The 23,601-nt window shown below is 48.3% G+C and overlaps 2 protein-coding genes across 5 annotated transcripts in view; one reads left to right on the top strand and one right to left on the bottom strand.

The window, feature by feature from the left end:
* The window catches only part of HNF1A (HNF1 homeobox A), a 60,488-nt gene extending 45,347 nt beyond the window's left edge, over positions 1-15,141 (top strand). For all 3 annotated transcript variants that reach the window (XM_074206036.1, XM_074206034.1, XM_074206035.1), the window contains exons 2-10: positions 4,573-4,772; positions 6,475-6,661; positions 7,437-7,672; positions 7,877-8,040; positions 9,593-9,794; positions 11,733-11,924; positions 12,338-12,459; positions 12,581-12,674; positions 13,982-15,141. In XM_074206036.1, coding sequence (XP_074062137.1) covers positions 4,573-4,772; positions 6,475-6,661; positions 7,437-7,672; positions 7,877-8,040; positions 9,593-9,794; positions 11,733-11,924; positions 12,338-12,459; positions 12,581-12,674; positions 13,982-14,109 — 1,525 coding nt within the window. In that variant the 3' untranslated portion in view covers positions 14,110-15,141. The remainder of the gene's footprint in view (positions 1-4,572; positions 4,773-6,474; positions 6,662-7,436; positions 7,673-7,876; positions 8,041-9,592; positions 9,795-11,732; positions 11,925-12,337; positions 12,460-12,580; positions 12,675-13,981) is intronic.
* A 1,056-nt stretch (positions 15,142-16,197) lies between these two features.
* CXH12orf43 (chromosome X C12orf43 homolog) lies at positions 16,198-19,587 on the bottom strand. Of its 2 annotated transcripts, none has more exons than XM_074206037.1 (6): positions 19,407-19,587; positions 18,820-18,859; positions 18,618-18,712; positions 17,901-17,974; positions 17,717-17,807; positions 16,198-17,374 (listed from the first exon to the last, which is right to left on the bottom strand). In XM_074206037.1, exons 1-6 carry the CDS (start codon positions 19,553-19,555, stop codon positions 17,002-17,004), a joined length of 822 nt encoding a protein of 273 aa, XP_074062138.1. In that variant the 5' UTR covers positions 19,556-19,587; the 3' UTR covers positions 16,198-17,001. The 2 variants fall into 2 exon arrangements, with proteins under 2 accessions (XP_074062138.1, XP_074062139.1); XM_074206038.1 differs by having other exon boundaries at positions 18,618-18,716; positions 19,407-19,586.
* Between the last annotated feature and the right edge of the window lie 4,014 nt (positions 19,588-23,601).

A 23,601-nucleotide genomic window follows, 5' to 3' on the forward strand; every position in this document is an offset into this window, starting at 1 on the left:
ATTTTTTTCCACAATTTATTGGGTCTGAGAGTAAACTTCAGTATTGTTTTGATTTGGATTTCTCTTATTATTAGTGATTTAGAGTATACTTTCATGTTAATAATTTTCCGTTTTTTTAGAAAAGGTGCAAGTGTTTCTTCCATATACTATGTAAATATGTCTCATTTGATCCTCACATGGATCCTATTATTATGTTACAAATGAGTCAGAGAGAGATTAAGTGACTTGCCCAAGGTCACACAACTAGTCTGATGTTGATGATGTCCTTTGTTCTTGAAGAAGACCATGACATCAGGGAGGTGATACCATGACAAGCAGATGAATTTAGAATTTAATAAGGGGATGCTGTGCTAAGTCACCAGCCTCACTTTTTCCTCCAGAGCCATTTGAAGCCAGTGCTCAGATGTAAATCAGGATGACTGGAGGTGGCCCTGGATATAAGGCAATCAGGGTTTAGTGACTTGTCCAAGGTCACACAGCTAGAGTCAAGTGTCTGAGGCCAGATTTAAACTCAGATCTTCCTGGTTCCAGGGCTAGTGCCCTATTCACTGTGCTACCTAGCTTCCCTGAATTTTGAGAATTATTTGTTGCCATCTGTTGACCGCATATATCTTGGAAAAGACTATTGATCTTATATATTTCTGATAGCTAGCTTGATATTTTGGATACTGAACATTTATCCAAGAAATATGATGCAAAGATTTTTTTCCCTCCAGCTTGATGGCTTTCCTATTTTATCCCTTAATCTTTTTTTTGTATTAAAGCTTTTCATTTTCATGCAATCAAATTATCTGCTTTGTCTTCTGTATGTTGCTTTTATCTAATTTTGGTTCAAGAATCTCTTACTCAAAGCTGTGAAAGTTATATGATCTGCTTCTTTTTCAATTTTAATTTTTATGGCATGATCTTTATTCAAGTTACCAATTTAGAATATATTGTGGAGTATGTTATAAGATGTTGGTCTAAACCTAATTTCTACCAGACTGTTTTTCACTTTTCATGGTTGAATTTTACTTATCAGATAGAGTCCTTTCCTAAGTAATTCCTATGTTCATGTTTGTCAAACATTGATTTACTGAGTTCCATTGTTCTAGACTCTCTCTTGACTAGTCTATTCCAGCCTTCTCTTTATTATTTTTTTTTAGATTTTTTGCAAGGCAAATGGGTTTAAGTGACTTGCCCAAGGCCACACAGCTAGGTAATTATGAAGTGTCTGAAGTCGCATTTAACTCAGGTCCTCCTGACTCCAGGGCTGGTGCTCTATCCACTTGTGCCATCTAGCCACCCCACCTTCTCTTTATTTTTGAGCCAAAAGCCAATGTTTTGATGATTGCTTCTTTATAATGTAGGTTGACTTCTGAAAAGCACTTTACAATGTACTCCTTGCCTTCCAAGAAGCCAGGGAGACTGAGTTGTTAGTATATACCATAATTTATTCAGTCCTTTAATAATAAGGGACCATTTACCTTAGTAAAATTTAAGGAAAGAAGACTCAGTCATTAAAAATGTATCCTCAATTTCCCCTGTCTATTCACCCCTGTTTTTCTCTAAATGGGCTGATGCATTGGATGTAGAGATAAAAGAAGAAAAAAACAAGTTCAATTCAATTCAACAAACATGTTTTAAACCTCAACTGGGCTAGGTGCTGGGGATATTACAAAACATAGAAATAAAGCAACCTCCTTGTCCTCAAAGAGTTGACATTCTGCTGAGAGGGGGATAAAATAATGTCCATAGAAAAGTAAATATAAAACAACATACAGATTAATTTCTAGAGAAAGTCTCAGGAAGCCTTAGAAGGTGTCACACCAGGGCTGGGCTTGGAAGGAAGCTAGAGATTCTATAAGGCAAATAGATGAAGGGACAAAAACAGGGACAAAGAAGGAGATAAATAGAAAAATACTCCTTGGCTCTGAATCTCTAAAAAAGGAATTACCAAAGGGGAAAGGATCTCAAAGTCTTTAAGCTACTGCTTTCACTCAAGGGGAAGAGAACAGAGAAAAGACAAAAGGAGGAAAAGAGTGAAAGAAGAAAAATGTTCAAAGATCATGTGACAACAAAATTCAGTTTTCACTTGGGTCCGATTCTTTCTAATCTCATTTGGAGTTTTCTTGGCAGAGATACTAGAGGGGTTTGCTATGTCCTTTTTCAGCTCATTTTACAGATGAGTAAACAGGATGAAGTGATTTGCTCAGGGTCACCCAGCTGGTAAATGACTGAGGCTGGATTTGAACTCAGGAAGCTGTATCCTGAGTCCAGCCCTGGCAATTTATCCACTATGCCATCTAGTGGCCCATCATGTTATAACATATTCTAAATTAATATATTTGTATCTAAGTTTATGGGATAGATTTGTGTAAGTGTCTATGTAAACACACAACACTATATATAGGTAAGTATATAGTTATATATGGGAAATATAAATATGTTTATTGATAAAAAGCAAGCCTCAATTAACCATGTGAGGTGGAATAAGGGGCAGGATCCAAGAAGATCTTAACAATAGATTAAATCCAATAGATTAAATGATAATAACTTAGATATAATATAGGTAATAACATAGATAATAATACAGATAATAAAATGGATAAAAATCATGCTAATTCTTAGATGTGGGTTCAAAGATTCTCTGGAAGAGTTTTGGACAGGGCATAACCTCTTCACCGTGAGACAGAAGGCATGCTATATGATCATTTTCTTTGAGTACTGGAAAGATTGTCACTTGGAAGAAGGATTGACTTTGTTCTCTTTGGCTCCTGAAGGAGAACCCGGAATGCTGGATCAAAATGTAAAGAGGCAAATGCAGTCTCAGATTGGACTAGGCTCTCCTATGTTAGGAGGTAATGGGCTCTTCAGATAGAGGTTAGGTGAACCCTTGGAGAAGTTCTTTAGGGAATTCTTGGTCTGCTGAGGTCCCTTCTGATACTCGGACTTTCTGATTTCATGGATTTAGATTGAATGTGTTTTTTTTAAACTTTGTTGAAAGTCAAAAATAGCTTAACCATGTACCTGCCTTAGTTAATCCAACCTAGTAATTGTTCTTTGAGGACTGAGTATCTTAAAAGTTGTATTCATTTGGGGCGCCTAGGTGGCACAGTGGATAGAGCACCATCTTCGGAGTCAGGAATTCAAATCCGGCCTCAGACAGTTAATAATGACCTAGCTGTGTGGCCTTGGGCAAGTCACTTAACCCCATTGCCTTGCAAAAAAACCTAAAAAATATTATTCATTTAAGGCAATGGGGTTAAGTGATTTGGCCATGGTCACACAGCTAGGTCATTATTAAGTGTCTGAGCTGGACTGAACTCAGGTCCTCCTGACTCCAGGGCCCATGCTCTATCCACTGTGCCACCTAGCTGCTTCTGAGGACTGAGGATCTTGCAGTGCTGGAGTATCAAGGGTTAGTGTTATGAACTACGATTCTTGGGGTTTAAGACAGACAATGGAGATATGGGAGGTGTAGGAGATTGGATTGAAAAGAACTAAGTTCAGGGTGTACCCAGCATAGTTCCCTCTTCCTTTTGACTCAATTTATAAGTTTTTAATGGCTGTATGAGCCTACCTACCTGCCTACCACACAGGAGTTCATTCTTCTGTATTGGGTGAAAGAGGAAATGATGGAGGACACAAAGGTCTGAGCCTCTGAACATTTCAATTTATGAAGCATTGCTTATCAATTATCTAACAGCCCTCTGCTTAGAGTTGGATCCCAAATACAGGGGAGAAGGAGTTCATGCATTAACAACAATTAATAAAATAAGGAAAAAATTAGTTAAGATACATTAGGTAATTTGATTTCTAATTGGAAGAGAGAGAGAAGGGATTTTCTAAGTTGGGAGGGGGAAGTGCAATTCCCTGAAATCAGAAAAGGAGGTATCCCATTCCTCCTAACTCTCTGTAGACAGTTACGAAACAACTGAGTGATCAATATGGGGCCAGTTTTCAGAAAAGACATATGGATTGGGTGGCTAGGTGGCGCAGTGGATAGAGCACTGGCCCTGGAGTCAGAAGCACCTGGGTTCAAATGTGACCTCAGACACTTAATAATGACCTAGCTGTGTGGCCTTGGGCAAGCCACTTAACCCCATTTGCCATACAAGAATCTAAAAAAAAAAAAAAGACATATGGGCTGCTTGAGATGTATAATTGTGAGGAAATTCCTTGGCTCAATCTTTGGGTCTGACTGGTTTTCTGGTCAGCATAATTGAGGCCCTTAGTTTAAGGGTCTCTAAATAACAGGTAGAAATGGGCCAGTTTCCCAGTCATGTAGAGCTAGGTTCAAACAATACAGTAAGGCTTTTTCTCAATTCCCACAATCAAATAACGTTTATTCACAAGAAAGACCTTGGTTTTGACCCATCATTGTATAGAAAAGGAACTAAGCTAACTCCAGGTTTAAGTCACAAGATGGAATCAGTGTGGTTCACTCAGTTCTCACCATTAATCACTTGCTTCCCTCACTTCCCAGGTCCAGGCTAGGGACCCCAGTATAGTTTTGGGGATTGCCAGGGAAAGCCTTCCTGGAGTTCCATCTCCTTCAAGATTTCTATATTAATTTTCTATTCCTTCCAGGGAGGACCCATGGCGTGTGGCAAAGATGGTCAAGTCTTACCTTCAACAACACAATATTCCCCAGAGGGAGGTGGTGGACACTACTGGTCTCAACCAGTCCCACCTGTCCCAGCACCTCAACAAAGGCACCCCCATGAAGACTCAGAAGCGGGCTGCCCTGTATACTTGGTATGTCCGAAAGCAGCGGGAGGTGGCCCAACGTAAGTAAACCACTGGCATCTTCGCGTTTGTATGGCACCCTGAACTTTTTGCTTATATTATGTGTATGGGAGGGAAGAGGGGGAGAAAGTAGAGAGACAACATCCAACACCAAACAAAAAATGAACAATGATCAAGTACCTTTTATGTATAAGAAATTGTATTGAGAATCTAAAGACCAGGAGGAAGCAATTCCTGCCCTGAAGGAGATTTTATTTCATGGAGGTGGTGGAGAGAGGAGACAGCATATATCTCTATCAGTACCATTATCCCTTCCACATCAATGGGGTTAGGGGCTAGTACCCCCATCATCTGCACAATCCACACAAAACTTTTTGGCTCTCCCTTTGTACTAAGAAGCCTGAATGTTTTCTTTTTCTCTTATGGGGTGCTTACAAACTTTGGGTCGATATTATACAACACTATACATTTTCATGCATTTCTGAGTTTCAAACCCTTGTCTGTGTTGTCTGCAACTTCTGCAAAACTCCCCCCCAAATTCCCATTTAATTCCCTGTGCCAACCCGCGATCTATAGAAAGCACAATGGAGAAAGTCACAATAAGGAAGGGATAATTGTACAGGATAATAATATTAACTAAAGTGATTTGCTATGTTATCCAATCCGATCCTCGTGACAATACTAGGAGGCAGGTGCTTTTATTATCCTCATTTTACAGATGAGGAAACTGAGACTGAGAGATGTTAAATGATTTGCCCAGGATCACATAGCTAAATAAGTATCTGAAGCAGGATTTGAACTCAGATGTTCCTGACTCCAAGCCCAGTATTTGATTTTTGCCACCTAGTTGCCTGGCACATATTTAAGGTACTTGGTGGAAGGGGGGCAGTGAATGAAATGATGATGGAATTTTTTTGCAGAGGACAGGTTGGGTGGGGGGGAGATATTTGGAGGATGGGAACTCTTTTTTTTTTTGTTTGTTTTGTTTTGTTTTAGTTTTTTGCAAGGCAAATGGGGTTAAGTGGCTTGCCCAAGACCACACAGCTAGGTAATTATTAAGTATCTGAGACCGGATTTGAACCCAGGTACTCCTGACTCCAAGGCCGGTGCTTTATCCACTACGCCACCTAGCTTCCAGGATGGGAACTCTTTCTTGTCCCTCAGATGATATCCATGGACACTGCCTATTCTCCCTATCTAGGGCAGTTTGGGCTCCAGTTCAGCTTCAGATACTTGACCCTGTGTGACCCTGGACAAGTCACTCACCCCTGATTGCCTCACATCCAGGGCCATCTCCAGTTGTCTTGATCATATCTGGTCACTGGATCCAGATGGCTCTGGAGGAGAAAGTGAGGCTGGGGACAGCCCAGCTTCTCCTCACTCAAATTCAATTCATTTGCTTGTCATGGCATCACCTCCCTGTTATCATGGTCTTCTTTGAGAATGAAGGAACACGTCCCTATCAACATCAGGGGAGTTTGGGAGATAGGGACTAAGAAACAGGGTTTAGGGCATGACTCAAACTTTCCAGAAACTATTTCCAGTATTCCTAACTTACAGTTGCTCATCCCTCCTGTAGGTGGGAGCAGAAGAGCTAGGTCCTCTTTCTAGAAGTGGCCTGTCCAGTCTCTTTCTGGGACTTTGGGAAAAGGATGGACAGATGACTATCTTATTCAGATGGCCACAGGCAGTGGAGGGCAAGTCCAGGGTGTAGGGTCTGCTCACAGCTCCACATCCCCACAGAATTCACCCATGCGGGACAGGGAGTGCTGACTGAGGAGCCCATGGGAGACGAGCTGCCCACCAAGAAGGGGAGGAGAAACCGTTTCAAGTGGGGTCCGGCCTCTCAGCAGATCCTGTTCCAGGCTTACGAGAGGCAGAAGAACCCTAGCAAGGAAGAGAGGGAGGCTCTGGTGGAGGAATGTAACAGGTAAAGGCTTGCAGGCTCAAGGGTCTGGGAACCCCCCTCCTCTCCCTTCCTGTCCCTATCCTTGGTTCTGACCCAGAGATTGTCTGAGCCTTAGGCAGGAAGAGGAATTAATTGCCCACGGACTTTCCAGGATGATATGACAGGCACAGATCAGATAAAGTTAATTTCTAAACTTGGGTTCCCTCTGGCTTTGTCCCCATCTCTCTCCCTACCTCCTATCCCTCACCCCCCCCCAAAAAAATCTCAGTATGGAGGATTAACACTCAATGTTAGCCTATTTATCTCTTCAGTAGAGGAATTAGGGTCTCTTCCTGCTCCTCTGAGGGGTACCCTGTAGCTACCTGGATAGGAATTGCTGATGGAAAGTTCTAGGCTTTTGTTGCCCTGACGATCAAGGTTAAGACTGCTCTGTTTGGCCTCGGGGGAAGAACCAGGAACAATATAAGGAAGTTATTAAAATGCTGTTTTTGTCTTAATAGAAAGTTTCTTAACCATGGTCTTCCTTAGGAAGTAGTGCATTTTCCTCCCCTTCTCTGGACTTTACTTTTACCTCTTTTGTAGGGGGGGCACTTCCTGATTGGATTAGGGATGACCTCTGAACTTTGGTGAAGTTTTGAGAATCTTCCAAAGTGAAAAGAGTGAGAGGGATCAAAAGAGGGCTCCAGCAAGGAGGCTTCTAGCTAGGGAAGCTAAGCCAGTTTGATGGTGGGTTACCCTTCTCCCCCAGCCCCAATCCTTACTGTGAAGTGCATCAGACTTGGTGATGCTCCTACAGGGCTGAGTGCATCCAGAGAGGCGTTTCCCCATCACAAGCCCAGGGCTTGGGCTCGAACCTGGTCACTGAGGTGCGAGTCTACAACTGGTTTGCCAATCGCCGGAAGGAAGAGGCCTTCCGGCATAAGTTAGCCATGGACACTTTTAGTGGGTCCCAGCCTGGCCCTGGCCCCTCGCTGCAAGCACATGGCTCCCCTGGTCTTCCCCCTCCTTCCATCTCCCCAAACAAAGTCCATGGTAAGTACCGGCTGGTGGTGATGTGGAGGGTGGAGAACTTGCCTTTGGCTCTCTAGATGATTTTGGGTCCCTGGGGACATTTGTGTAGAGGAGGTGGGCATGGGTGGGAGAAGGATGGACAACAAAAGTGAGAAAGGACACAGGGAAGGGTGAAGATGAAGGGATCTTAGGACTTGGGTCTCATCTTCACCCTTCCCACTCCAGCTCCAGGTGTACGTTACAGCCAACAGTCAACCAGTGAGGCAGAATCATCTACGGGCAGTGGCCACGGAGGGGGCAGCATGGTCACAACTCCCACCGTCCTGCACCAGATATCCCCTCCAGGCCTGGAGCCCAGTCACAGTCTGCTCAGTGCTGATGCTAAACTGGTGAGTGCCAGCTCAACCAGAGTCCTCCTTCTGGTTTTCCTGGCAGCCAGGACCACTCCCTTCCCCTGCCCCTGCCCCAGGAATTATAAAGTGTGTATCATCATTTTACAGAGAGGAAACTGAGGCTCAAAAAGGGGATTTGGAACAGGGAGACAAATTGAGTTCAGTGCTGACTGCCACTATCTGATTCTTTCCCTTTTATTGTGCTGCTTCTTATGGAGGAAGCTCCACTCCTGGAAGCCTTTTTCTAGTCCAGTAGGAATGCCCAGGACTGTCCTGGTAGCCTCCTTGGTAGCTTTTCCCTTCAATTCAGCAGGCATTTAAGAGTTGCCTTGTTAGGTCGCTGCACAAGCAAGGCAGTACTGGCCCTCAAGAAGCATTCCATTCATTCTAGATCCAGTTATCAGCAGTAACACCGACTATTCATTCAGTTAATCCTGCCATAAATCTACAAGGATTTGTTAAATTGTACCGTAGCTGTGCTGGGGAGAAAAAGATAACAAATGAAACACCTTCAGCCCACAATGAGTTTATTCAAATCTATTGGTTTGTGCTCAGGGCTTCAGGAAAGCCCCTCTTCCACTTCTTGGGACTATTCCCAAGTCTGGTAGCCTATTGCTGCTCTAAAGCAAGAAAAGAGATTGGGACCTGTGTGCCCTCAGCTGCCCTACCCTGGGGCTCTCTCCACAGCAAGCTCCACAGCAAGAATAATTATGTAAGAAAAATAAAAAATATAATTTAAAAATGTAATAAAAATAGCTTTAAGAAAAGTAAATCATCTGGTGAATGTGATCCGTTATGGGGTTTCTAAGAAGTAAGGGCTTCCCTCTGGTAACACAGATTCAGCATCTAAGTTGCAACATATACTTTTTTCTTTTCTTTATAAGAAAAGAAACTGGGATTAAGTGACTTGCTCAAGGTCACACAACTAGGCAATTATTAAGTCTGAGACAGGGTTTGAACTCAGGTCCTTCTGACTTCAGGGCCAGTGTTGTATCCACAGAGTTCAAATCCAGCCTCAGACACTTACTGTGTGACCCTGGGTAAATCACTTAACCTTGTGTGACAGTTTCACCACATATTAATGAGCTGGAGAAGGACTTGGCAAACCACTCCAGTATTTTTGCCAAGAAAATCCAAGAGTCAGTCATGACTGAATAATAACAACAAAGAATTTAGAATCAAACTCTTTCCAGATGAGGAAACTGAGATCCAGTGAAGTGATTTGTCCAGGGTCCTTTGGATAGTCAATGGAACTGAGGTTTGAACCCAAGTCTTGAAACTCCAAATCCATTGTTCTTTCTACTGGACTATTCTTCCCTTCAAGGCAAAGGCCTTAAAAAGTAGTGTTGGCCCAGACTAGGGCTAGAGACTTGCATGGAGCTTGCGCCCCTGGGAGAAACCCCACTGTTGTAGGCACACCAAGCTTTTGAAATGAAGGAGGTTGTAAAATGGGGGAGGGAGAAATGATGGTGGCAGGGGTGCCTCCTTTGGATTTCATGAGGTGCCTCCTCTCATCTCCCATCTTGGTGGTTCTTTCTATTGATTGCAGGTCTCAGCATCTGGGGGGACCCTTCCCCCTGTCAGTACCCTGACTGCCCTACACAATTTAGAGCCCATGCCCCCAGGAATCAACCAACAGCCCCAGAACCTGATCATGGCTTCACTCCCTGGGGTCATGGCCATTGGGGCAGGCGAGCCTTCTTCCTTGGGCCCCACCTTCACCAACACAGGAGCTTCTACTTTGGTCATTGGTGAGCTGGGGTCAGGTTGAACGGAATGGAGGTGGGGAGAGACATGATCCCAAGGTTCCAGCTAGCTAACATGTAGACTACTAGAACTGGGGGAGGGGGGGCTTGGAACAGAGAATATGAGAGCTGGCAGAGTTCTTCGAATAGGGAAATGTCAGACCTGGGAGGGAACCTAGAACACAGAATTCAGAGTAGACCAGAAACCTAGAACATATGGTGTCAAAGTTGGGAGGGACCTTAGAACAGAGAATGCCAGAGCTAGAAGAGACCTCAGAATAGAGACTGTCAGACCTGGGAGAACTTCCAGTAGGGAAGGTCAGACCTGGGAGGGGCCTTGGAACAGAGAATGTCAGAACTGGGAGGGGTCTTAGGTCTTAGAACAGGGAATGTCAGAGCTGAGAGGCCTTAGAGATGATCTCCTCATCTTTAAGATGAAGAAATAGAAGGCCAAAGAGTGGAAGTGACTGTTCCCAAGTCACACCGGAAGCTAACAGAAGAGTTAGAACCCTTATTCCCAGGCCAGTGATCTTTCCTTTATACTATACAAACTCTTGTTTCTGATTACTGGGAGGAAGAAAAGACTGGGAAAGGACAATAACTTTGTCCACCTCTTCTGGAAAGCCTGGGTCACTAGATTTCAATGTAAATTCCTTGAAAGCGGGGATGGTGACCTGTGGGTCAGAAACTGGAGCACTGGCTTTGAGGTCAGAGGACCTGAGTTAGAATCCTGACTGCCATTTAATCCTTCTGGACTTCAATTTCCCCACCTGTAAAGTGAGGAAGTCCTTAGAGGTCTCTGAGCAAAGGTTGGATGATGATTTCTTGGGGAAACTGAGAAGGAAATTCTTGCTCAGATCTGGGTTGGATTCAATAGCTTTCAAGGGTTCTTCTGACACAAATTCTGGGTCTGAGGATCCTCTTAAGAGAGAATACTTCCAGCAGGCTTGGGGGGTTGCCCGGTGTGATATAGTGGCCAGTCAAGCTGGGGAGACCTTGAACTACATTGATGTCCAAGAATGAATAGATGCCCATCCTTCTACAGCCTTGACCAGCTCATAGATGGAGGACCATTTCATTCTGGACTTCATGGTTTGAGGAGTCAAAAGGACTTGAGGTTTTCATGTCCTGTGAAGAACAGTCAAAGAATCTGGGAGTGTTTAGTTTGTAGAAGAGAAGGCTTTGGGAGTGGCAGGGAGGGAATCAAGAGGGGTCATTGCCATGTCATTGTTGAGGAAAGGCTGGAGTTGATGGGTATAATGTAGATGATATTCTTCAGGTGCATGTTGGGCTTGGGGACCTCTGGGGTTTTCTCTAATTCTGAAAGTGTATATTTTCAACAGGCAGAGTTGATGAGAGATGTTTTCAGGGTTACGGTCTCTGCAAATCATTCTAGGGACAGCTGGGAGATGGTTATGAAGGGGAACCATGGGAGAAGGCTGGAAAGAGAGAATGTGTCCATACTGTGGAGTATCTTACATGTCAGGCCAGAGAGTTTGGATTTATCCTAGGAGAAATAGGGAGCCATTGCAGCTTGTTAAGTAGGGGAATGACCAAGTCTAGTGCATGCCTGGTGACATTTTTTTTTTTTTTGATTTTTGCAAGGCAATGGGGTTAAGTGGCTCGCCCAAGGCCACACAGCTAGGTCATTATTAAGTGTCAGAGACTGGATTTGAACTTGGGTTCTCCTGACTCCAGGGCTGGTGCTCTATCCACTGCGCCACCTAGCTGCTCCTGAATGAAGGATGATTTGAAAAGGGGAGAAAATGGAGACAGGAAGACCAGTCATTGTTACCAGCATTTTACAGATGGTATTAGCTGATATTCCCCACACGAACTTGAGTTGAACCTGCAGGGCCCCTTGGGTCCTAGGCTCTGACCCAGAGGGCAGAAGGGGAATGGAATGGGGAAGTGGGTTCCACTCTCTTCCTGTCTGTGTTCTAGGCTTGGCCTCCAGCCAGGCCCAGAGTGTGCCTGTCATCAATAGCATGGGGAGCAGCCTGACGACTCTGCAGCCTGTGCAGTTCTCACAGTCGCTGCACCCCTCTTATCAGCAACCGCTCATGCAGCAGGTTCAGGGTCACATGGCCCAGAGTCCCTTCATGGCCACCATGGCCCAGCTGCAGAGTCCTCATGGTGAGTCCATTCCTCTTCCTTTCTACATGGCCCGCCTTGAGTCCCAGTTTGGGGAGAGGCCTGGGAAATCCCAACCTGATTGGTCACTTGTGGGGTTCAGAGTCCAAAGGATTCCCTTCCTCACTCAGTTCAGTACTGTACTCTGAGAATGGAATCCTGGACCCTTAGTTGCAGATGAAGTTTGAAACCCTAGAAATGATCAAATGACTAACTTTAGGTCATTCACACATCAAAACAAGGCACTTTACAGTTTATTGACACCTCCATTCCTCTATAAGCAGAAACCTCTTTGGGCCATTCTTTGGGACAACTCAAAAAAGACAGTGTCACTGGCTAAATGTTTCCCAGCTACATTAGGGTCCCTGGTTCCTGTGTTTTCTGTGGCTCCTCTTCTCACTTAGATTCCTCCACAGCCCTCTACAGTCACAAACCTGATGTTACTCAGTACACACACACCGGCCTCCTTCCCCAGACTATGCTCATCACCGACACTGCCAACCTCAGTGCACTTGCCAGCCTGACACCCACCAAGCAGGTAAGGCTAAGAAGTCATGGAGCCTACTTTCCCTCTGGTCGCCATCCAAGGTTCTGATGCCTCTCAGCTCAGGTGTCAGTGGCTTCCTCTCTCCTGTGACTCGGTTTCTCTTTTGCCATAGGTGTTCACTTCAGACTCCGAGACCCCCAGTGAGTCCGGGTTACACACGCCAGTGTCTCAGACTTCAACCATCCACATCCCCAGCCAGGACCCAGGTATCTAGCCCCTGCAGCATGGACATAGCCTCAGCACCAGCCCAGCTGGGGAGGCTCATTGCCCTACTTTTGTCCCTCTGGTAGGATCACCCAATGGATAGATGTTTGCTGGGAGGCAGGAGGCATTGTGGGGTCATGGAAAGGAAAATGAAACATCCTGACTCTGACTTCCTTACTAGCTGAATAATGTTGGTCAAATCACATGGGTTCCATAAAATGAGGTTGGACTGGTGGGCTCTCAGGATCTAAATCCCAGGAAACCCTGGAAAGAAAGGGAAAAGTGAGAGTGGGGAGGAAATGGAAAATATGCAAAAGAGCAGCATGGTGTTATTGTAGGGTGATAGATTTAGAGCTGGAGAGTCCAAACCACTCATTTTGCAGATTAAGAAACCGAGGCTGGGAGAGGTCTAACTAGCATCTCAGGCAAGATTCACATTTGGATCTTCTTGACTGAAGTCCAACCCTGTATCTACTGGTCCATTTCTGCTAGGGGTGCGGGGAAGAGGATAGGGGAGAGAGCAACCTGCCCCAAATGGAGGTCCTGGCCAGATCACTAGGAAGCTTCCATGGGCAAGTCAGAGGATCACAGACTTAGCTGGAAGGGACCCCAGAGCTCACCTAATTCGATCCATTGATACTGAATATGTGGAAACTGAGGCCTTGGGAGAGGTCCTAGTATCTGCCAGGAGAGGTATCATTTACAGGTATTTAATCCTGGGAGGTAGGTGTTCATATTATTCCCTCATTTTACAGATGAGAAAACTAAGGCTGGGAAGTATTAGGTGATTTGTGCAGGGTCACACAGAGAGTTAGTGTTGGAGGTTGGACTTGCATTGAGATCCTCCCATCTCCCACGCCAGGCCCCTATGCACTGTACCACTGGGCCACTTCCTCTTTCAAAACTGCAGGAGGTACTGCCATTGGGCAAATGGTTGCCCTCAGAGGACCTGGATTCAAATAGTACCAGGACCAGAATCAGGAAGACCTGAGTTCAAATCCAGCCTCAGATATTTAATAGTTGTAGGACTCTAGACAAGTCACTTCTCCTCTGTCTCAGTTTCCTCATATGTAAAAGGGGATGATAGTATTTATTGTTGTGAAGATTGAACAATGCCCAGTGCCCGCACATAATGGACCCTCTAGCTGTCATCACTGTTCTTATCATGTCCTGTTGGCCATTTATACTGAATCACTTTGGGGTGGCTGAGTGGCTGTGCCTCAGTTTCCTCATCTGTGTCACAGGGGAGGGGTTTTACCAGGTCCCACTTTGGGGCAAGCATGGCTCACCATCACGCTTGTCTCCTCAGTCTCCTCCAGCAGCCTGGTGCTGTACCAGGGCTCTGACTCCACCAACAGCCACAGCCAGCTCCTGTCCTCCAATCATGGCGTCATCGAGACCTTCATCTCCACACACATGGCATCTTCTTCTCAGTAACCCTGGTGACCATGCCCCAAGGGCCTAGGCTCTGCCGGGAAGGGGCACTGCCCTGCTGGCGGGGGTGAGAGAAGCCAGGGTCTCCTTGGCCCTTTCTGACCTTCCCTGCCCCAGTTGGAAGGCCACCAAACCAGGACTCCTGGGGACATTGGCTCCCCATCTTCTCTACCATCTTTGAAGAGAAAAGAGGCCCTAGGGACATGTCCTAGAATGTTAGTCTAGAGGAAAGGAAGACAAAGGAGGAAACTGAGGCCCAGGAGGAAGATGGAAGTGCTCCTTGGGCCACGTGGCTCGTGGACTGTGGAGCTGGGATTCTACCCAGTCCTCCTGCCTCTCTAGAGCTCTCCCTTCCTCCCACTCTCCTGGGGATTCTGAATCACCAGCTCTTTGGGCCTGTCCAGTTTCTTCAAGCGGAGCCTCACTGGCCAGAGGGATGAGGAAAGGCAGGAAGCAGCTCTCCCTGGACAAAGCTGCTACCGCTGGCCTTGGCTGAGCTCGGCTCTGGTCTCTTGGGGTAAACTTCCCAGCAACAGGACATGGGGTCAACCGGCCCCTCCCCAGCTGCCTTCCTCAGCCGCTCTGCCAACTGTGACTGAACTGCTAGTTGGTGATGGGCAGCTGGCTTCTTTCTCCCATCTCCTTCTGGCCAAAGCATCTTGTTTCCTTCTTTACTCTGCTGTCTTGCCTGAAGGCCTAGGTTCCCTACCCTCTCCACCATGCCACCAGAAGCCTAGAAGCCCAAGCACATCATGATGGAGACAGATGTGAGTATGGGTGAAGACCAGACTAGTCCAGGGAGGCAGCTCCAGTTGGGTCAAGGCAAGAGGAGGATATGGAGAAGCCAGCCGTCCTGAGGACTCCAGCCACCTCCTCCTCTGGGCACTGCTGCCCCTGGCTCAAGGACACTGGGGCTTTGGTCGTGTTCACTGTGGAATCCCCTGGGCCCTGGCTCCTGAACAGGACACAGAGATCTCCTGCAGCTCGCTCCTGAGCAGGGGGTGGGCTTCGGAATATATATGTATTTAACTTTCAGGCAGAGTGCTTTGTTTCTTCACCTCGCCTTATGGGGGGGGGTATGGTGGGTGGGAGGAACTGGGGGCCAGACCATCTCAGTTCTCAGGAAAGAGCCTCCTGAATTCTGGCTTCCCAGGTACCAGGGACTATACAAATAGTATCACACCTGATTCCCACAACCCGGGAAGGTAAATAGATGGGTAGTGACTTGCCCAGGGTCACACAGCTAAGCGTCTGAGGTTGGATTTGAACTTGGGTCCTCCATTGTTCTGTGCTCTGGCGCCCTCTAAGCTGCCTACACTGTTCCAATCCAGTGGAGTCACAGAATCCGGGGGTAGAAAGGGCCTGAGGCCAATGAGTCTGGTCCACATGTCTGCGGACACTGCTGTTACAGAGACCAATCAGAAGCACCTAGTGCCCTTCTTATAGTCATCCTTCTAATTCTTTTTTTTTTTTTAACATGGCATTGGGGTTAGGTGGCTTGCCCAAGGCCACACAGCTAGGGACTTGTTAAGTATCTGAGGCTTCATTTGAACTCAGGTCCTCCTGACTCTGGGGCCGGTGCTCTATCCACTGCTCCACCTAGCTGCCCCTTAAACATCTTTTAAGGGAGGAGAGATAGAGGGCAACTGGGAGACAAATGGAACTTAAGGAAAACAAGAAATCAACAGACTCTTAGACCTGGACAAAAGCTCAGAGGTCAGCAGGGCCAGCCGACCAGTGAGAAGCAATCTGGCGCAGTGGGAGGCTTGGACAGGATGGCTCCTAACGGCTCTATGTCCCAACATCCCAAGATTGTTTGCTTGACTAAGGGACCTTTTAGGGCAGCTCCGTCTTCTTGTCATATTTCTAATCTTTTTTTTTTTTTGCAAGGCAATGGGGTTAAGTGACTTGCCCAAGGTTGTACCACCAAGTTACTGAGATCAGATTTGAACTCAGGTCCTCCTGACTCCAGGGCCAGTGCTCTACCCATAGCTCCACTTAGTTGTCCCTTTTTTCCCCTAATCTTTATAGAATTAAACACCTAGAAAGGCAAAACTCAAACTTTTTAGGAAATATATTTTTTTTCAGAAAACAAATACAAAAAATCCTCAGGGGCTTGAAGGGGAGTGGGGAGGGAAAGGGGAGGAGGTGGGAAGAGAAGGCACATGGAGATTTCCTCAGTAGTTTTGGAGGGTCCTGTCCCAGTCATGGTTGGGCCTCTAGTTCTCTAGTGGCCAGATCTGGGCTGCTTCAGGGAAAAAAAGGGCTCCCTAAGCCCCTCTTGGGGGACCCTTGGCCAGGTTCCCCACCTGATAGAATGGGATCCAGAAGAGGGGGCTGTTCCTGGGTCAGAGCACTAGGCTGCCACAGGCCACAACTTGATTAATTCAGTTCCCCTCCTCACTTGGTGGAGGGCCTCCTGAGTGGTCCAGTGGGGCAGATAGTGGCTTGGTAAAGCAACCAAGCCTCACCATGAGTCCAGCTTGCCCTTCTGGTACCTGGTCACATACTTCTCTCAACACAGTTTAAGGTTTTATCAACATTTCCTGTGTCACCCTTGGGATGCAGCATTTCTACATGTTCTAAGACATGGAAATGACTTTTTAAACATTTTTTTTTTTGCAAGGCAATGGAGTTAAGTGACTTGCCCGAGATCACTAAGCCAGGTCATGCCGGTCCCTCATGATCAAGGGAGGGCAGGAAGTGGGCAAGAAAGGGAGACTGGAGGCCAGACCAGAGGGCATGGAAGGAAGGGCCTTGATGGCCCCCAGGAGTCCACAGCTCTCTGGTCCTGGGTCCAGAGGAATGAAAGTCAATAAGCCCACTGTATCCCTCTGGCTCTTGGGGGATGGTGTAGCAGGGACAGTGGAGGCAGGACCCAGTCCCATCTTGGACTCACTCGGCAGCACTGGTTGCTTTTCCCTTCTGTACTGTGCAGGATGGAGCCTTGATTTCCTCTTTCTGATTTTTCTTCCTTTTTTTCTTCTTTGTGTTAAGGGGTGCATGGCCCCCATTGTGCTGGGCCTCTCCCCCTTCTGGATGCCTATGAAGGGACAGGGGCTGAGGTGGCTTTTCCGTGGTCACTTTGGGTCCAGCTTCTTCGTCTTGCCCGACCTCCAGATGCTTCTTCTTTTTCTTCTTCTTTTTCTTTGGCACCTGCTTCTCCTCAGGGGCCTCCTGGGCAGGCAGAGCTCCGTGGCGGATGATGTCTGTCCCAGACACAGCCGCTTCCTGGCATCTCCTCCACTCCTCATCGCTGTCTGACTCACTGTTATGAGACAATCAGAATCGGTCTCCCCGGACCCTGACCCACTACCAAGCTCAGGTTCCTGACAGGGTGGGGTGGGTTAGTGGGCAGTGTGTTGGATCTGACCAGAGCACCATCTGGGATGGAGCTGGGCTCCCTAGATGTGTGACCCTGGGCTAATCACCTGACCCCTCCGACCCTGGATGCTCCCTGTCATCCATTCCCCCACAGGTTTAACTCAAGTGCTTTATATGCATATAAATGAGGGCTGTTAAGATGACTTTCTAGTCCCATCTGAGCAGAAGGGGGCTGGCAAGGCAGGCAGGCAGGAGCACCTGGCTCTGGGTCCAGCAGTTCACTCACCTGGACCTGGATGGAGGTCGCTTTCTGCTCCCGGTGGGGGGACCTGAGTCCTTTGGGCTGCCTGGGATGGATGTGAAGAAGAGACGGAAACCTGGCCAAAAGAGGCAAACACAAGAGAGTGAGCCCTGAGGTGGGTGGGGGAGAGGGGGCACCCAGGAAGGAAAGGGGGGGGCTGGGCACTCACCATCATCCTCCCCGGGGTCCGTCTGCATGGGAGCCTGCGAGGGCCTGGGGCTGGATTCCAAAATGGTGATACAGCTAAAGGGGAGAGAACACCAGGGACTAAGCTCAAAACCTTCAGCCAAGGCTTCGGGTCAACAGGACAGACGGGCAGGACAGAGCCTGGTGGAGAGTTGGGGGTCAGCATGCCCCTGCCAGGCTGTCCTCGTCTTCAGGAGGATCAGAAAAAACAAGGTATGTTAAGAGTGCTGCGTTAATGCCAACAATAATGCCTCAGAGCAGCATTCAAAGCCTTCCTGTGACACAGTGTGTGTGACCCTGGGCAGGTCACTTCACCTCTTTGCCTCAGGTTCCTCATCTGTAAAATAGGGATAACGACAGCACCTCCTCTCCAGCTTGCTGTGGACTCAAGGGAGATCGTGTGTTCTCTGTGTTTGGAAGCTTTAAGGCTGATCAATATGGTTCTCAGAGGGTTTAGAGAGCATGAGCAGGGAAACCGCCCCATGTTTAGGACTCAAGGGAGCGCCTTCTACCCCAGAAGACTGAGGCTAGGGAGGGCAAGGCCGCCTTCGATGCCAGGCCTGGGTCCCTGTGGAGGGTACGCGGTGGCTCCGGGTGGGGGCAGGATCAGGGGTCCGAGGGGCAGGGAGGCACGGGAGGGCGCAGCCGGGCCTGGAGCCCTGCGGGTCTCCCCCGCCGCAGTGGGGCCCCAGCGCCTCACCTGTCTAATAAGGCCCCCAGCTTCTTGGCCACGTGGCCCCGGAACTCGGGGGTGGTCCGCAGCTCGTTGCCATCTTGCTCGTGCCCGTCCGCTCTCTGTCTGCCGGGGAGACAAGGGGGTCTCCTCACCAGGGGCCCGGGGCCCTCCCCCCCGTGGGTTCCACTTCTGGGGTCGGGGGCCCCGGGCTCGCAGCGCCACGTACCTGAGGCTCCGTGGGGCGGCTGGAGAACCGGCCGTGACCTCTGTGGGAAGAAGGGGGGTGAGGCTCTGGGAGGGGTCAAGGTCAAGGTCTCCTTTGCAAGAGGCAGAGTGGGGGCGGGGCGGCGCATAGAGCCCTGGCCATGAAGTCGGCAGGGCCTGAGTTCAAGTCCGACCTCAGCCACTCGTGGCCTTGCTGTGTGGCCTTGGGCGAGTCGCTTAACCCCACAGAACAGAGGAGGCGCCCGCCCGCCCGGCCCCCAGCCCGAGGCCGGCCCGGCCCGGCCCCCTACCCCGCCCCGCCCGGCACGGCCGCCCCTCTGCCCCTGCCCGGGCCCGGCCCCCTACCCCGCCCCGCCTGTGGCCGCGGCCCCCAGCCCGAGGCCGGCACGGCCGCCCCTCTGCCCCTGCCCGGCCCCGGCCCCCTACCCCGTCCCACCCGGCACGGCCGCCTCTCTGCCCGCCCGGCCCCGGCCCCCTACCCCGTCCGGCCCGGCCCCGGCCCCCTACCCCGCCCCGCCCCGCCCGGCCCCGGCCCCCAGCCCGGCACGGCCGCCCCTCTGCCCGCCCCGCCCGGCCCCGGCCCCCTACCCCGCCCCGCCTGTGGCCGCGGCCCCCAGCCCGAGGCCGGCACGGCCGCCTCCCGGCACCGCCGCAGCAAGTCGGCGTCGCCGTCCTCGCTGCTGTCGCTGTCGCTCGCGCTGCCCCTGGGCGCGGCCATCTTGTCCGCCGCCGTGCATTGTGGGCCGTCCCTGCGCCCCCCGCGCCACTTCCCGGAGCCCGCGCGGGGCATCCTGGGGAATGTAGTCCCCTGGCTCAGCCCCCCGGAGGGCTCCCCCGACCCGGCCGCCCGCCCCCCAGGCCTCCGCTGCCCGGCGCCATCACTAGGCCGGGGATGGGGCTGCGCTTCAGGCTGACCCGGGGCCCCTGGACACGGATTCCCGCCTCCCCTCCTCCACCCCATCGTACAGTACCGGGGCCGCCCGGGGCCCACATCTGGTTCTGGGGGGCACAGCCCCCTCACCCAGCTCCAGGCCACGCGCCCGTCACGCCCCCCCCCCCATGCCACGGTCTCCTTCCAGAACCAGAGACAAACGTCATCCTCCTACAGATGAGGAAACTGAGGCAAACAGGGCGCCGTGACTCGTCCGAGTGAAGCGTCCGGGCCAGGGTTAAACTCGGGGAGCCGACGGCGGGCCCGCACCCCGCGAACAGCCCTGCTTCCCGATTACCTGTGTTACCCCCAAAGCAGTAAGAAGCACAAAGTGGAAAAAGCCATGTTTTACTCCGCATTCAGACCCCCTCTTTTCTCATATTTTTTTTTTTTAGGTTTTTGCAAGGCAACGGGGTTAAGCGACTTACCCAAGGCCACACGGCTAGGTCATTATGAAGTGTCTGAGGCCAGATTTGAACTCAGGTCCTCCTGACTCCAGGGCCGGTGTTCTACCCACTGTGCCACCTAGCTGCCCTCTCCCTCTATTCTCGTTCCAGAAGTGGATGCCCTTTCTCATCTTGGTCCTTTAGAATTGTTCTGCATCGTTACATTGATCAGAATCTTGCCCATACTATGTCCAATGTTCCCCTGGTTTTGCTCACTTCACTCTGCGTCATTTCATGTAAGTTTTCTCCAGTTTTTCTGCATTCATCCTGTTCAGCATTTAATTTAACAGAGTGGTGATATTTCTCCTTTATTTTTCTAATTTTTATTTAAGGGTTAAGTGACTTGTCCAAGGTCACCCAGCTGGGCAATTATTAAGTGTCTGAGGCCGCATTTGAACTTTGGTCCTCCTGACTCCAGGGCCAGTGCTCTGTCCACTGTGCCACCTAGCGCCCCCTTGTCCTTTGTTCTTGAAGAAGACCCTGACATCAGGGAGGTGATGCCATGACAAGCGCATGGATTGGATTTGAGTGAGTGGGGGGGCTGTGCTGAGTCACCAGTCTCACTTTCTTCTCTGGAACCATCTGGGTCCAATGACAGGATATGAATCAGGGTAACTGGAGATGACCCTGGATGCAAGGTAACCAGGCTTCAGTGACTTACACAAGGTCATCCAACCAGTGTATGAGTTCAGATTTGAACTCAGTTCTCCTGACTTCAGAGCAGTCTACTCAATAACATTCCACACGATCTCATACCACACCTTCTTCAGTTTTTCCCTAATTGTTGGACTTCATTTTCCAGTTCTTTACCACTACAAAAAGAGCAGCAATAAATATACCAAAAAAAACCCTTTTCCCCCTTTCCTTGATTCCTCTGGAATACAGTCCTTAGTATTTGTATTGTTGAGTCAAAGGATATGCATAGTTTTGTTGCCCTTTGGGCATAGTTCCAAATTGCTCTCCAGAAAGGCTGGATTGGTTCACAACTCCACTAACAATGCATCAGTGTCACAGTTTTCCCACATCCCCTTTCACACTGATTGTTTTCCTTTTCTGCCATGTTAGCCACTCTGACACATGTGAGATAGTATCTCAGAGTAGTTTGATTTGCATGTCTCTAATCAATAGTGATTTAGAGTACTTTTTATGTAACTTCAGAGAGCTTTGATTTCTTTTGTAAACTGCCAGTTTATATCCTTTGATTAATCTTTTGTCAATTTATCATTGATCAATTGAGAAATGATTTGTTTTTATAAATTTGGTTCAGTTAGGATTACAGCCTGACACTTGGCATTTCTCACCCCTGTTTCCTAGATCTCCTTGAAAATGGAGCTCCCTGCCTCATTCCTTTCTGAGCTGAGCCCACTTGCTGCCTCTCTTTCCAGTTCCTTACCTGAAGTTGTTTGAAAAGGATTCGTGCCTTCCCCATCCAGTACATTGAGCTGCTCCCTATCGAGCTGATAGCTCCTGTCAGCACGGCTTACCTCTCAGCTTAATATAAATCGTTTTTAATTTCACAGGTACTATTTCCCTTTAGGATTGTCTTCTTTTTCTTCCCTTTAGGGAAAAGGGGGATTTGGATTTTGGGAACTGACCTTTGTGATCTCCAGGTATCTTCCTCCTTTGGGGGAAAGAGAGATCCATATTCCTTAAATACAGCATCTACCTTGGTTTATTAGGTATGGGTCAAAGAGTATGGAATACAAGAGTATGCATTTTGAGAACTGGTCTCCAGGTATCTTCTCCCTTTGGGGCAAAAAGAGATCCATATTCCCTAGAGAAAGTGTCTGCCTCAGTTTACAGGTATGTGACAGAGTATGGACTATAAGACTATGGATTTTGAGAACTATTTCTTGTGTTCGCCAGGTTTCTTCCCCCTTTGGGCAAAAGAGAGATCCATATTCCTTAGAGAGCATCTGCCTCAGTTTACAGGTATGTGAAAAAAAGAGAATGGACATAGTGTGATCTTCCACTTCAAAGCTTCCCCCAACATGGATTGATAAACCAGAGCTGGGAACAATGGGATGCTGAGTCAGCATAACTTTCTCCAGGACCAGGATATACAAAGAAAGGCTCTGTTCTCCAGGCACTCGTGTTCTCATAGGGGAGACAACATACAGATCATATGGATTTAAGTTTTAGGGTGTTTTTTCTATACCAAGTTGAGGAAGGTCTCCCACCTTTTCTGCTTCTTCCCACATCTTTCCACAAATTGCTTCTATGAATCCCTGTTCCCTTGTCCGGCCCCTATCCAAATTCAAGAGTCAGCAGGATCATCCCAATTTGCCTGCGGCAACCAAAGAGTAAAAATAATGAAATAAAATATAAAATCAGCAGGCAGGTTTCCCCCGGCTCCCAGCTTTGGCAAAATCCAAAGAATCAGAGGAAGGAGTGGTTATTAAAAGCTCTGTTTGGGAAATGATAAATATGAGATATCTACAGGACAGGATAGCAAAGACAAAAGAGAAGCAATCTGGAAGCCAGCACGGTAATTGAAGGCTTCATTCCCTCTCTTCTCTACCATTGTGATGGCCCCTTAATTGGCTTTCTCATCAAGAGTCTTTCTCTCCAATCCATCCTCCACATAAGCTGCCAATGTGATTTTCCTTAAGTAGAAATGAGTGTGCCCCCTGCCCCTGCTCAAAGAAGGATGGGCAAATAAATCTAATTCTAGCCTGGTTTCTTCTCTCTGAGGAGAGCAAAGTGGACCAGAGTGGTGATGTTGCTTCTTTGTTCTTGAAGAAGACCATGATATCAAGGAGATGATGCCATGACAAGCAAGTGAATCGGATTTGAGTGAGGGGGTCCTATGCTAAATCACCAGTCTCACTTTCTCCTTTGGAGCCTTCTGGATTCAATGACCAGATATGAATCAGGACAATTGTGACCCCAATATTTTTCTCCCCTCCAGGCAGGTATCAATCTTTCTTAGAGAAGGACAGAGGAGATATTAGAAATAATCTATTGGTGTTTTCCTTTGAACCACGTCTAGAAGGGCAGCTAGGTGGCACTGTGGATAGAGCACTGGTCCTAGGAGTCAGGAGGATCTGAGTTCAAATCTGACCTCAGAAACTTGATACTTTCATACTGTGTAACTTTAGACAAGTCACTTAACCTCATTGCCCCACAAAAAAGAACCACATTTAGACAGATGCATGTAGATAACATACACCCTGCATATATGTATATATATATATATATATATATATATTTATATATATATATTCCCTGCCTCTGCTAACTCTTAACCTCACCCATACATAGGACCTACTTGAAGGCAGGGATGGTATTATTCTCAGCATCTTGTACAGAGCCTGGTGCCATGTGGTGCTTAATAAATCCTTGTTGGCTGAAGTAGCATGATTAGGAAAAAAGCTCAGGATAAGCTGGACCCCTAGGTGAAGGG

Source organism: Macrotis lagotis, chromosome X (assembly GCF_037893015.1).
Source record: "Macrotis lagotis isolate mMagLag1 chromosome X, bilby.v1.9.chrom.fasta, whole genome shotgun sequence".
NCBI classification, from domain to species: domain Eukaryota; kingdom Metazoa; phylum Chordata; class Mammalia; order Peramelemorphia; family Peramelidae; genus Macrotis; species Macrotis lagotis.

Bases quoted from the DNA above. Each gene is read 5' to 3' on its own strand.
- CXH12orf43 (XM_074206037.1), bottom strand. From the start codon at position 19,555: ATGCACGGCGGCGGACAAGATGGCCGCGCCCAGGGGCAGCGCGAGCGA. The intron at 18,860-19,406 runs GTAGGGGGCCGG...TTCTTCCCACAG, and splicing joins GCGGCCACAGGCGGGGCGGG to AGGTCACGGCCGGTTCTCCA. The intron at 17,808-17,900 runs GTGAGTGCCCAG...TCTTTTGGCCAG, and splicing joins GGACCCCGGGGAGGATGATG to GTTTCCGTCTCTTCTTCACA.